At 40.3% G+C, this 13793-nt stretch overlaps 1 protein-coding gene across 1 annotated transcript; it reads right to left on the minus strand.

Moving 5' to 3' along the window:
- Window positions 1-6282: 6282 nt before the first annotated feature.
- On the minus strand, window positions 6283-13793 carry TEX30 (testis expressed 30). Its single transcript, XM_011933859.1, has 6 exons — window positions 13599-13793; window positions 10161-10235; window positions 9460-9690; window positions 8402-8453; window positions 7436-7641; window positions 6283-6746 (listed from the first exon to the last, which is right to left on the minus strand). Exons 2-6 carry the CDS (start codon window positions 10173-10175, stop codon window positions 6567-6569), a joined length of 684 nt encoding a protein of 227 aa, XP_011789249.1. The 5' UTR covers window positions 10176-10235; window positions 13599-13793; the 3' UTR covers window positions 6283-6566.

Below are 13793 nucleotides of genomic sequence, written 5' to 3' on the forward strand. Positions count from 1 at the left end.
TCCGATGTCAGAATTAAGGGTGGGACAGAGGCAGATGTAAGTACAGTACTGCCCACTCTCCTTCAAAGTCTAGTGGGTAGGCCTGGAAGCTTATTGAGAAGTACAATTTTAGTCACTAGTAGACAGGATAGTCTGGACTAGTAATGAAAAATGTTAACACTACCTTGGATTTAGAGTCCTCTTCCTTTGAAGGTGTAATTAATTAATACTTCCTTTGCAGATGTAATTCTTTAATGCTTCACTTTTGTTTTGTTTTTAGTACTTCACTTATCCAAGGTAGGTTAAGCAAAGAAGTATTACTCATTACACTGAAGTATTATTCATTACAAACTAAACTGTTCAGGCCTCTTCTGTCACATCAGTTTAAATAAGTGCAACAAAGATTTACAACTTCAGCTGGGTGAAGTGGCTCATGCCTGTAATCCCAGCACTTCGGAAGGCTGAGGTGGGTGGGCGGCTTGAGCAGGAGTTTGAGACCAGTACTGGGCAACATAGGTGGACCTCTGTCTTTACCAAAAATTTAAAAATTAGCCAGGCATGGTGGTGTGCGCCTGCAGTTAGTCCCAGCTACTTGGGAGTCTGAGGTTGGAGTATTGCCTGAGCCTGGGAGGTGAAGGCTGCAGTGAGCCATGATCCCGCTACTGCACTCCCATCCTGGACAACAGAGCAAGACACTGTCTCAAAAAAACAAAACAAAACAAAAGAATTATCAGCTCTGTCCCTGAACGTTGGAGATTATGAGATCAGTGACATTCTAAATGTTGGAATTTACAGTCTTCCAGTCTCCTGGACCACAACGTACAGGTATTTATAATCTTTATTTAAGTATAACTCTTGTTTTGAATTTTGTCTTTGCAAAGAATCACCCTTTAGAATGCTTGGTAGGTCTTCATTGGCTCTGAAAGAAACTTCAGCAATTCCTCTTGATTTTTCTAGAACTATGGTAAAGTACACCTTCCCCGTGCTCGCCTCCTCACAAAGACAATTGAGGTGATTTTAGTCTCCTGGGTTTCCCCACAAAATTTAAGCATCTGGGCCGGGCACAGGGGTTCACGCCTATAATCCCAGCACTTTGGGAGGCCAAGACAGGCGGATCACCTGAGGTCAGGAGTTCAAGACCAGCCTGGCCAACGTGGTGAAACCCCATCTCTACCTAAAAATACCAAAATTATCTGGGTGTGGTGGCAGGTGCCTGTAATCCCAGCTACTCAGGAGGCTGAGGCAGGAGAATTGCTCGAACCCGGGGAGGTGGAGGTTGCAGTGAACCGAGATCACGCCATTGCACTCCAGCCTGGGCGACAAGAGCGAAACTCCATCTGGGGGGAAAAAAAAAATTAAGCAGCTGGAAAAATAGTTACTCTCACCTACTTGCAGAAATTCTCTAAATCATTTAATGGTAACTATCTTAAAAGGGATTCATTGTTTCAACATTTTCTTCTCTCTAGTTCCTTAGATCTTTCCAAGCTTTATGGCACTGAATCCCTAATTAGTATTTCACTGAAGAGCTCTTAAAGAACTGAAAAGGAACTGCTGTGTACCACTCCTGCTGATGGCTAGGTTTACATAGGGGTAAGTATTATCTCTCTCTAGGACTTTGTCATGTTTTTTACTTATGTACTTGCTACTAACGAAAGTATAATTATCTATTTTTCAGCATAAATGCTTCTGTCCCTTGGACTAGAAGCCTCCTAGACCAATGTCAAGTGAACAGCACCAAAAGTAAATGCTAAGCAAGATTTACTTGCTTACAGAGTAAAAAGAAAAGGAGTATCAGAGAAAGCCTATTACTAACAGTAATGAAAAACAGACACTACAAGAAAACACAAGGAAAATTAAATTTTTTTTTTTAAACTTCCTATTATATTTACCAGTGTTACCATCTTTGAACTATTTTGACATTATGAACTTGGTTTTTGTTCTTAACAGGAAAAAGTCCCAATATTAGATATATAAAATAGCAACATAAAGCCAAAGATGGTTCAAAATTGTTAGAAATTCTTTCTGTAAATATCTTAGTTTAATACATGTATTGAATAATAATTGTGTCAAGCACTGAACAAGGATCCAAAACGTGCTTTAACACACTTTGTTAAAGTTTTGTTAACATCTTTGTTAACATTTAACAGTGATGCGGAAAAAAAATCCCAAACTTGAAGGAATCTGTAATGTAAGTGAGATGGAGATATTAGTAACTTAATGAGAAGGTAGAGTTCGGTTAACACAGAAAGGAAGAAGATATTACAGGAGTTTGAGGAGAGATACTTGGTTTGGGGTAATTTCAAGGAAAGCTGCAAAGAGAGGAAAAAAAATTTTTTTCCCCTACTCATTTGGATTTGGTAGCAGGCAAAGATGAACAAAGAAAGTAGGAAGAAGAGTAAAAAATACTTCTTCCATTTTATAAACATTTATATAGTCCATGTTAGCTATAGCACGGCTACAGGTGTGAAGTCTGGGAAAAGAAGGCTAAAATGTTGACAGACCCCTATTGTGGAGCCACCTTCGGAGATCTAACAGTTTTTGAGTTAGAAGTATCAACCGGTGTATCAAAGCAAGGAGACAATAAAATTGGAAAATCAATTAGGCTACTGCAGTGATAGAAGAGAATTGATAAGGGTCTGAATTAGAGTGATGGTAGTGTAAAAAGAAGAGTAAGAGACTGAAATCCAGGATTTAGCAACTAAAAGAGAGCAAATGGCTGGGTGCGGTGGCTCATGCCTGTAATCCCAGCACTTTGGGGGGCTGAGTTAGATTGCTTGAGCCCTGGAGTTCGAGGCCAGTCTCAGCAACAAAGCAGGACCCTGTTCTCTACAAAAATATTTGAGACCCTGTCTCTAAAAAAACCATAATTTTAAAAAGTAGCCAGGTGCAGTGGCAGGCGCCTGTAGTCCCAGCTACTTGGGAGGGTGAGGCAGGAGGATCCCTTGAGCCCAGGAGTTCAAGGTTGCAGTGAAGTATGATAATGCCATTGCACTCCAGTCTAGGTGACAGAGTGAAATTCTGTCTCAAAAAAATAAAACTGGGCCGGGCGCAGTGGCTCGTACTCCCAGCACTTTGGGAGGCCAAGGCAGTCAGATCACTTGAGATCAGGAGTTCGAGACCAGCCTGGCCAACATGGCGAAACCTGTCTCTACTAAAAATACAAAAATTAGCGGGCATGGTGGCACACACCTGTAATCCCGGCTACTCAGGAGGCTGAGGCACGAGAATCACTTGAACCCGGGAGGCGGAGATCGTGCCACTGCACTCCAGTCTCAAAACAAAAAACAACAACAAAAAAAACTAAAATAATAATAATTAAAAAAAGCAAATGGATCAAGGAGAGGGATGGAAGAATTAATGGTAACGGAGAAAGGACTTACAGATAATCCGAAATCTGGTTTAAGATGAGGCTTCCCAACATGGGCACTATTGACATTTCGGACAGGATTATTTCTTTGTTGTGGCTGCAGTCCTGTGTATTGTAGGATGCTTAGCAACATCCCAATCTTCTACCTACAGAATGCTGGTAGCACCCCAACCCTAGTCATGACAATCAAAAATATTTCCAGACATTGCCAAATATCCCCTAAGACAGGGGTCGCCAACTCCCGGGCTGCAGACCAGTACTGGTCTGTGGCCTGCTATGAACCAACAGCAGGCAAGCCAGCATTACTGCCTGAGCTCTGCCTCCTGTCACATCAGCTGTGACATTAGATTCTTATAGGAGCAGGGAATCTTATTATCAACTGTGCACATGGGTAATCTATAGGTTGTACACTTCTTATGAGAATCTAATGACTGATGACCTGGGATGGCACAGTTTCATCCAGAAAGCATCCCTACCCCCACCACTCCCACCCCAGTCAGGTGGAAAAATTTTCTTCCATGACATGGGTCCCTGGTGCCAAAAAGGTTGGGGACCACTGCCCTAAGTGGTAAAGGTCCCCCCTGGGTGGAGAGCATTAGTCTAGGTGAGTGGTTATGAGGCAGGAGAATAGGGTCTGGAGGCAGGGAACCTAAGACCCATTCACCCTGACTTCCTACAACTAAGTTGATAGGACAATTCCAACTTTCCACGCTTAAGTAACAAAAAGACCAGAGGCTACTCCCTTTGCAAACCCCTTTTCTGTGTAGCAGATGGAAAATTGAAAGCTGGTTGCAAAATTGGTTGCTTTCTGCAACCAGACATTTGCATGGGAGTGTAACTTTGTAACTCCACTTCAGCCTCTAACTGGTTGCTTTCTGCAAGCAATCGGACTGATTGTGGGCCACCACTTCATTTACACGGGGTAAACACCAAGTAGACAATTGGAAACCTCTAGGGGGTGTTTGTGCCCTAGAAGATTCTTTCTCCAGGGCTCTTGAGCCACTGCTTGGGCCCACTGTGGAGTGTACTATCATTTTCAATAAATCTATGCTTTTGTTGCTTCACTCTTTCCTTGCTTTGCTGTGCATTTTGTTCTTTATTCAAAATGTCAAGAACCTGGACAACTTGCAGTCAAGACCCTCTACCAGCAACAGCTATGCCATTAATTAGGGCCTACCAGAAGAGGCGCCCAGAATGGCTCTTTGTCTATAATCTCAAACTTGAAGGGGCTGACCATTTTCCTGCAAGGTGTGGTAAATCTATGGAGGAGAGCAGATGTGACCTCTTCCTAAATGTTCATTTCAGCTGTAGATATATCATTCATATCTTTCTCTAGGAGTTATATGTTCCCCAAATGTGGCTAGCTATACAGTCCTCAAATGTCAAGCCATTACATCAATAAGGAACAGTAGTTTCTTATAGACAACTCAGGGGAAAATCGATTTTAAATGATCATCTACCTACATTACCCCTGTATTTGATGTAGTATCTTTGGTCATCATATTATGCCTATAGTTTAATTTTGCAAACACAAATATTGTAAATTGTATAGCCTGGTTAGCAGCCTTTTAAATGTTTTGTTGTACTCTAACATTATGTAGTAAGTTGTCCTTTGTGTTTTCCTTGTCCCATTAGTTTTACTTCTGGTTCACAATACTTATGTTCCTCAGTGACTTAAGAGTTGTTAATAGACCAGTGATTCTATCTTCTTGATAGCTTTGCATATTTTTTATGTTTATAATCTTTTGATACTAGTAGTGTTTTAAAATTTCAAATGTTAATTATTGTTTACTCATACAACATTTTAAAAAATTTAGGTTCAGGAAATGACTTAGTTAAAAATATCTATTATACATAGTAACAGGAATTTTATAGTTATACATCACTTTATTCTATAATATGAAAGATTTAGACATTATTCCCTAAGTTTTCATTCTTTTGTCATATTTAGAAAAATAATATTTTAAATCTACTGATTCCATCAGGACAGGAGGAATGAGGGGCCTCAAAAATCTGCAAGCTGCCCAGGCCATTTGAGGCTATTTTAATGGCCTAACATTAAGAGTAGCAGGGAGGATATGCAAGAGATTTACTATAAAGAAACATTTCTTACTACAAACTTCTATTTAAATTTAACATCAGCCTCATCACCTTTTGTGAATTTTACAGGAAATACAAAAACCATGTTTTTTTTATATATAACTCAATACCATTCAAGCTTGAGATCAGGTGATAGTTGAAATTTCCAAGGCAAAATTAAGTGCACCAACTGCCTAGATATAGCAAAGCTGTTAGGACCACAAATTTACAATTATTTCTCTCTTTAATCAGAGTGGTCTATTGATTTTACACACACTGTCGTTTTTCTGAGACACAGTCTCACTGTTGCCCAGGCTGGAGTCCAGTGGTGCGCTCTAGGCTCACTACAGCCCCCACTTCCTGGGTTCAAGCAATTCTTCTACCTCATCCTTCGAGTAGATGGGATTATAGATGTGTGCCACCACACTTGGCTAATTTTTGTATTTTTAGTAGAGACAGGGTTTTGCTATGTTGGCCAGGATGGTCTCAAACTCCTGGCCTCAAGTGATCCACCTCAGCCTCCCAAAATGCTCAGATTACTGGCACACGCCACCGTGCCCAGCCTCACACACTATGTTGTAAGCTCCAAGTTTTTATTCATCTTTGCAAACCCAATGAGGTTTGCCTGTAGTAAGCCTTCAGTGAACACTTCTTAAAGATCTTTATGTCATTCTAAAAAGTCTTCAGGGTCCCCATATTCGAAACGTATGTCCACTCCTATCCCTTCACTGAGATTTATTAAAAGGTGAAGTGTGCATTCTATAAATCTGACTAAACATAGTGTTTTGATTTCCTTTTCTGAAGATAACACTGCTCTGCAAAATTTCTCAGTTGCGTATCAATAAGACAAAAGCACCTTTGTAACAAAATTCGAATGTTTAATTTTTTTCAAAACTTAACTATACTAATGAAAATAAATTATATGTAGACCACCTTCAATATTTTTACATCATCTTTATACAACTATAACAGTGCTTTCAAAAGACATTTTGTGAAGGACATTAATTTCACATTTAAAACGTGTTTCAAAAATAAGGGAACATTAAAGAACATCAAATTAGTCTGAAATATATCTCACAATGCTGAGAGGCATACTCTTCTTTATCAAATTAACTGTATGTGTATTCAAGATGGCTTTTAACTAATGACATTTCTTGTCCATTTCAGTAATTTCTTGGATCCAAAACAAAATCTGTGTATTTATTTCTTTGAAAACATCATTTGTAGACCGTCCTTTCACTGCCATGGAATGATTTGCCTTCTCAATCCAGTGGATTTTATGGGGAGCTTGCATTTTCTGTGCCACTTTCTCCAACAAGTTCTAAAGAAAAAAAGAAGAGGATACTAGACTAATGTTCTGTTGATATTTAATAAAAGGTCCTCTCTCCCCCGCCTATACTGACATTCATTCCCAAGTATTCACTAAATGCTTTCTCACAGACAACTTTCTAGGCAATAGAATGTGTCACGAAATGTCCGTAAATGTGGCAGTCCACTTCTCTCAGCTATAGCAATATCAGATCAAGCACTCATGCATCTACTAATGTTAAATAAATTGGAATAAAAAATTTTTTTCCCAAAAAAATCTTTTCCCAAGCAAATTATATGCTCTGGGGAATACAACGTTGTTTCATAATATTGGGCTAATATTTAGTAATGTGTAGACATTGCCAACCCTTTCTCAAGAATCAATTTTATAACAAACAATCTGCCTGAATATTGAAATGATTTAAAAAATCTACAGTGTAGTAATCCCCAAATCAGACGATTCAGATATTAAGCCTTCATTTTCCAAATAAGGGTCATATTTACCAACTCTATTTCCAGGGAGGCAAATTTTGTCAGTATACTTATATTTTTAGGTTCTCAAAAGCAACGGAGTAACCAGGACACAAAACTAGCATTAGTCAAATTGGCAACTTTTAAAAGAGACTGTTGCCAGAAGTATCTTGCTCCCAAGGTATTTCTTTCATTCTCTTTCATTCACACAAACATCGAGTTATAATTCACCTTTTCACACATTTCATCTGCTGAGCCTGACACAAACAGTACAGGCTCTTTTAAACGAAAGAGGTCTTCATCTCTGAGTTTATGCTGCTGCTTTGGATGGTGCAGTGGGTAAGAAATACAAATGAGACCCCGAACAAAATCATCACCATCATCTGGCTCAATGTGACACATTACAGAAGCAGCTGCTCTTGAGCCCATTGAACGACCTAAAATCAATTAAAATTAAGTTCAGTTTGAAATATAAACTTTCACATAAAGTAGCAGTGATGGTGTGGCAAATTGAATCTTCTACTGTTCATCATATATGTTTACCAACAAATTAACTCCAAATGGCAGCAATTAACAAGTTGCAATACCAGGCCAGGTGCAGTGGCTCACACCTGTAATCGCAGCACTTTGGGAGGCCTAGGTAGGCAGACTGCCTGAGGTCAAGAGTTTGACACCAGCTTGACCAACATGGCAAAACTCTTATCTCTACTAAAAACACAAAAATTAGCTGGGCACAGTGGTGCACACCTATAGTCCCAGCTACTTGGAGGCTGAGGCAGGAGAATCACTTGAATCCTGGAGGTGGAGGCTCCAGTGAGGAGGTGGAGGCTCCGTCTCAAAAAAAAAGAAAAAGAAAAAGCTAAAAATGATCTTAAGTCAAATGCTAAAAAAAAAAAAAAAAAGGCAATTATTTTTCTGAACACTTAAAAGGACAAGGACAATCATTGTAAAGGAATCATATGCAAGAGGACGATTCAGGGATATGAATAAAAGGAGAGAAGCTCAGCTTATAATACATATACATGAGGTTCAAGGTTGCTCTAAGTATATAAAGTACTTTAACATTAAAAAGGTGACTTACCTAAACAACAAAAAATCATTAAATTAGCTTCCTATGATCAACTAATTTTAACTCTCCATTACCTATTCCTATATTAAAACAGGTACTTAACAAGTATTCACAAGTATTGCACTTACCTCCAAGAAAAACACCTGCAAGTTTGTATTCTCCTGATGTCTTTAGGTAATTCTAGAAAAATAAAAAAATCATCAGTTCTTCATCTATAAAATATTCCACTGGAAAGGCAAGATATATTGTTTCTCATCATTACTGAAATGTATGAAAATCTATGCAAAGATAACCAGAAAATCTTAAGGGATTCTTCTTAAAAGAGGTAAGCAGTCCTTCCTCTTCTGGTCATACCTTCACTATTAAACCACATGTTAGGTAATACAGGCAAATACGTAAGAAAAAAGTCAATCTACCTTTACTAAAATATTTAAGCACTAAACTATTTTTAGAGAATAAATTATTTTTTAAAAAGGCCAGCAAAGGCTTGCAACTAATACCAAATTTGATAATGTTAACATCTAAAGTTCTAAAAAACTTAATAAGTTTGAAAGCATTTAGATCAGGGGTGTTCAATCTTTTGGTTTCTCTGGGCCACAGTGGAAGAACTGTGTTGGGCCACACATAAAATACACTAACTCTCATGATACCTGATGAGCTTAAAAAAAAAAAATTGTAAAAAAAAAATCTCATAATGTTTTAAGTAAGTTTACAAACTTGTGTTGGGCCACATTCAAAGCTGTCCTGGGCCATATGTGGCCCATGGGTTGGACAAGCTTGCTTTAGTGAAACTTTAGTGTTATCCAGGATTTTAAGCAAGGTTTCTAAATAACATATACAGAAAACAGTATCATATTTGTACATGCATAGTATGGTAAATAAAATATTCTAGAATGCCAAAATGATGTGCTAAAGTTACATAATTCCAGTGAGAAAAATCGTAAGTAGTTTCCTTGGCAATATCACAGAGGAACATTTATGATGTAAGCATTTCATCTCCACGGAAACTGGTGACAGGGAAATCTGACCATTAAAAAGCTTTCAGGTACTGCTGAGTTTTCTAAGAATACACTCATTCAAAGATTTTTTTAATTAAACCAGATGACTACTAATAAAATTTATATTACATTTATTAAGGATTTCAAACAGAATTCTGTTATAAGTAAATATAAAGAAAATTTCTTACCAAAACTGATTTATATGCCTTAATTCTATGTACAATATTAAGGCCTTTACAGGTAAATCTCAGGCAGAAAAACCCATGGGATGCAAGATGGGATGCCAGTGACATCAAATGAGGAAGATTCATATCTCCTGATGCTCCATGTGTAAGAATTATTCCATATGTTAAGCTCTTGTTAGGTACCAAACAAACGGCATCTAGTAATTTATTTCCAAAAGGTATTTTTAATTTAACCTGGAATTCAAGAGAATAAAGGGATCAAAAATTACTTTCTTGCCTATTAAGACAACTGAACAGCTACATACATGTTTGCTCTGTGAGGCTCATAATTCAAGTCATAGCCTCTAAATAAAAAGTAGTGATATTAATAATAGTATTTAAGTGCTTACTGTGTTGGGTATCATTGTAAGTGCTTTATATGTATTAACTTATTTCACCTTTCTAACAATTCTATGAGGCAAGCACTATCATTATCCCCATTTTATAGATAAGGCACAGCAGATTAAGTAACTTGCCCAAGGTTATATAGCCGCTAGCTAGGATTTAAACTCAGGGCAGTCTGTTCTAGATTCCTCACTCTTAACCACTTATGCTATACTGCCTCCCACAGTGAAAGTTGAAAATAAGATTACTCTGAAGCCATATAATTACAAACAAACAAAAAACCAGGAACCCTGAAGATGCAGAACATACGAAAATATTACCTCTGTATGACTCATTTTCACTGTTGAATAACAAACTTAAAGTGCATTTACATCTGAGAAGCAAAGGACATCTCCCTGAAAAGAAGATTCTGTTGTGAAAGGTGAGTTGGCAGACATGGATATGACACAAAAACTATGAATGAACACGTTCAGTAGCTAAAATAAACATTTAGAATTACTTCCCTAAAATCTGGTGTCTTCACATGTACCTTTTTCTATGGGCACTCAGAATTGGTTAGAGGGCCAGGTGCAGGGTGGGTAGATGTTATAGAAGATAAAACAAAGGTGATACTTTGACATGGAAACTGTAAGGTAATTCATATCAAAGTAGGATGCTGTATCTTGGCAAAAATGATAATGTAAAAATGTATAAATACACATTTTTGTAAGATTCTTCATTCTAAATGAACTATCCTAATTTTTCAGCATCTTTCCATTAACCCATTTTCTTCATTATTATAGTTCCCAAGCCTACCCATCCACACCTTGTCATGTAACTTCACAGTGCTGCCAGAAGGCAGAGTATAGATGTCTTCACCCTGTTTACTTAGGACTTGGCTATGTAACTTGTTTTAAGTAATGGAATGTAGGTAGACATTTCAATGTGTGACTTCTGAGCTTAGGCGTGGCAAACTTCCAGAAGCCCTCTTGAACTTTCACCCTCAGCCATGAGAAAAACATGCTCTAGGTGGTTTTGCATTTTCAGCCTGGGTCTCAAAATGAAGACATATGGAACAGATCTGAACCCAAAACTGAAGTCTGGAGTCCAGACTAGTCTAACCAAGACCTAAACAACAGCTGATCCGAAGATCCATGAGCATGAAATGTAAGCCACTGAAATTCTGGGGTTGTTATGTAGCATTCCTTCCTATGTTAAGAGCTCTTGTATTGTTTAGGATATTATCAACATTAGGATTTCCATTACTCACCCATTTTTCCCATTAACATTTATTTATTCATTCATTCAATAGGTAACAGTAACAAGGTTTAAAGGTCAAAAGGTACCAAGAATATGTAGTGAAAAAGTCTCACTCATTCCACTTTTGACTTGCCATCAGATCCCCTCTCCAAAGGTAACCAATATTATCTGCTTCTTACTTATCCTTCCATATAGCACTGTACTTATTTTCACACGAGTGTAAGTATATTTATAAGATAAATTCCTGGGGAAGGAATCGCTGTGTCAAAGGGTTTGTTCATAATTTTTTACAGAATTTTTTCATAGAATTTCCTGAGGTGAATACATTTCATTTTTCAACAGGTATCATGTGCACACGGTACACTAAAACATGTAAACAGAAACCAAAGGATTTGTTCATAATTTACAGAATGTTTTTTTCATAGGCCTTCCTGAGGTGAAGAATACATTTCATTTTTGAATAGGTATCGTGTGTACATGGTATGTTTTAAAAGACAATGTAAACAGAGGTTTCCTCACACTCTTTCCCCTCGCCACCAAGTTCTTTTCACTTCCTAGAAACCACCATAACCAACGTATTATGTACCTTTCCCCATCTGTGTGTGTGAGCATGTAGAATTCTCTTATTTCAGCCTGGAGAGCATTAGTCTGATTTGACTGTAAAAGTTTTGGAAGTTGAGTGAGATAGGGGAGATGAAGGACTTCAAGCTTCAGTGTCCCTAACTTCATACATGTAGCCCCATAATTATGCCTGGGTTTCTCAGTTCAAAGATCCTCTGTTTTACTTTCTCAAGAGAATAAGCCTCCATCCAGTCTTCTAACAAGGGGAAAGGCAGTCACCCAACAGCGTGAAATGGGGAAGGGGATCTGGATATCCAATTGCTTCTCAGATTTCACTTAAATCATTTCTTTAAGTCCCTTACACCCACCTTCTGCACCACGACCACCTTCATTCCCAGTACCACAGCTGTCCAGTGCTGCCAGTTTCCATGCAGTTTGAAGATTCTGTGGTTAATACAGGGTTTGCTAAGATATTGCCAGTGTTTCCTTTCCTATTCTCCTATTGTTGGAGGTTTGTTTTTGTTTTTAAATCCCCTTAATGTAATTTTAGTGAAACTTTATGAAGGACTAAATTTAGATGCACGTAAACAATCACTATCTTAACTTAAAATGCTTCACTTTTTTTTTTTTTTTTTTTGAGACAGGTTCTTGCTCCGGTGGACACGCCGGAAAATTCAGTGGCGCAATCATAAGTTCACTGCACCCTCGAACTCCTGAGCTCAAGCGATCCTCTCGCCTCAGCCTCTTGAGTAGGTGGGACTACAGACGCTCACCACCACGCCCGCTAATTATTTTACAATGTTTTTGTAGAGACGAGGGTCTCCCTATGTTTCGCAGGCTGGTCTTGAACTCCTGGGCTCAAGCGATACCCCCTGCCTTGGCCTCCCAAACCGTTAGGATCCCAACGCGTTTGCCACCTCCCGGTCTGCTTTACTATTTTTCAGACTTCACGATGCACAGTGTGTTCTTCACGGCTGGTGCACACATGCTGCTTTTCTTCAGAAACACGGAAAATGCCCCATAATACAATCCCCAAGCAATCTGCTCTAGGTCGTCTGGGTGTGTTTTTTTGAGACAGAGTCTTGCTCTGTCCGCCAGGCTGGTGTGCAATGGCGCGATCTCGGCGAACTGTAACCTCCGCCTCCTGGGTTCAAGCGATTCTGGATCCAGCCTCAGCCTCCCGAGTAGCTGGGATTACAGACGTGCTCCACCATCCCCGGCTAATTTTGGTATTTTTAGTAGAGACAGGGTCTCACCATGTTGGCCAGGCTGGTTTTGAACTCCTAATCTCAGGTGATCCACCCGCCTCGGCCTCCCATCGTGTTGGGATTACAGGCGTCAGCCACCGCGCCGGGCCACTGTCGTCTGGGTTTTCATCTCTGGCTTTAAGTTCAGAGAGGGCAGGGTTTCAAGACTGGCCCGGCCTCAGTGCCCTCAATGGCGATGGTGAAGATGACTGGCTAGAGGTGCTGCGCCCACGAAACGCCAGCGCTAGTGGCGTCCGGAGCGCCGGCTCCACCGGCTGGGCGGTCGGCGGAGTCCTAGGACAACTCCTACTCAAAAGGGCTGGGCGATCACCTCCAACGCCACAGCCCCTTCAACTTTCTGTTACAAACGTTCGTGCCCTGTTACGTCCACAGCATTACGTTGGCTGTCGTGCGGCAAACAAAAACGTTGAGTCCGAGTCTTACAGGGGGTCGGGTCAACAACCGCAGCAAACATGGAGAGAAAATTTTCAAAGCGGGTCTCACGGGCGTGCGGGGCTCGGCGGCGCTCGGGCACGGGATCCGTTCCCTCCGCAATTGCGCGCTGCCGGGGCTGCCCCGCCGACCGCCCCGGACGACCCCTCTCAACTCGGAAGCTGCTTCGAGCCAGTCACCCGGGACTGGCTGACGCGGTCCAGGTTGGCCCCGTCCGGCTCTCCCTGTCCGTACCAAAACCACACTCCGCCCTGCTACCCGGCAAAGTCGACGAAGACCCTACCGGCTGGTGCCCGCGGGCACCGAACTTAACGGAACGCCTCCTGGCTCGGACCAACCGCGCCTGAGGAGCGACGCCCGCGAGCCTCAAACGCCTCAGGCGGGCCTGCCGGGTGCTCTCCCCGTCTCGTCTCCCAGGAAGCCGCCCCTCAGACGGCGGCGCCAACCGCCACC

Source organism: Colobus angolensis, unplaced genomic scaffold, assembly GCF_000951035.1.
Source record: "Colobus angolensis palliatus isolate OR3802 unplaced genomic scaffold, Cang.pa_1.0 Scaffold13, whole genome shotgun sequence".
NCBI classification, from domain to species: Eukaryota; Metazoa; Chordata; class Mammalia; order Primates; family Cercopithecidae; genus Colobus; species Colobus angolensis.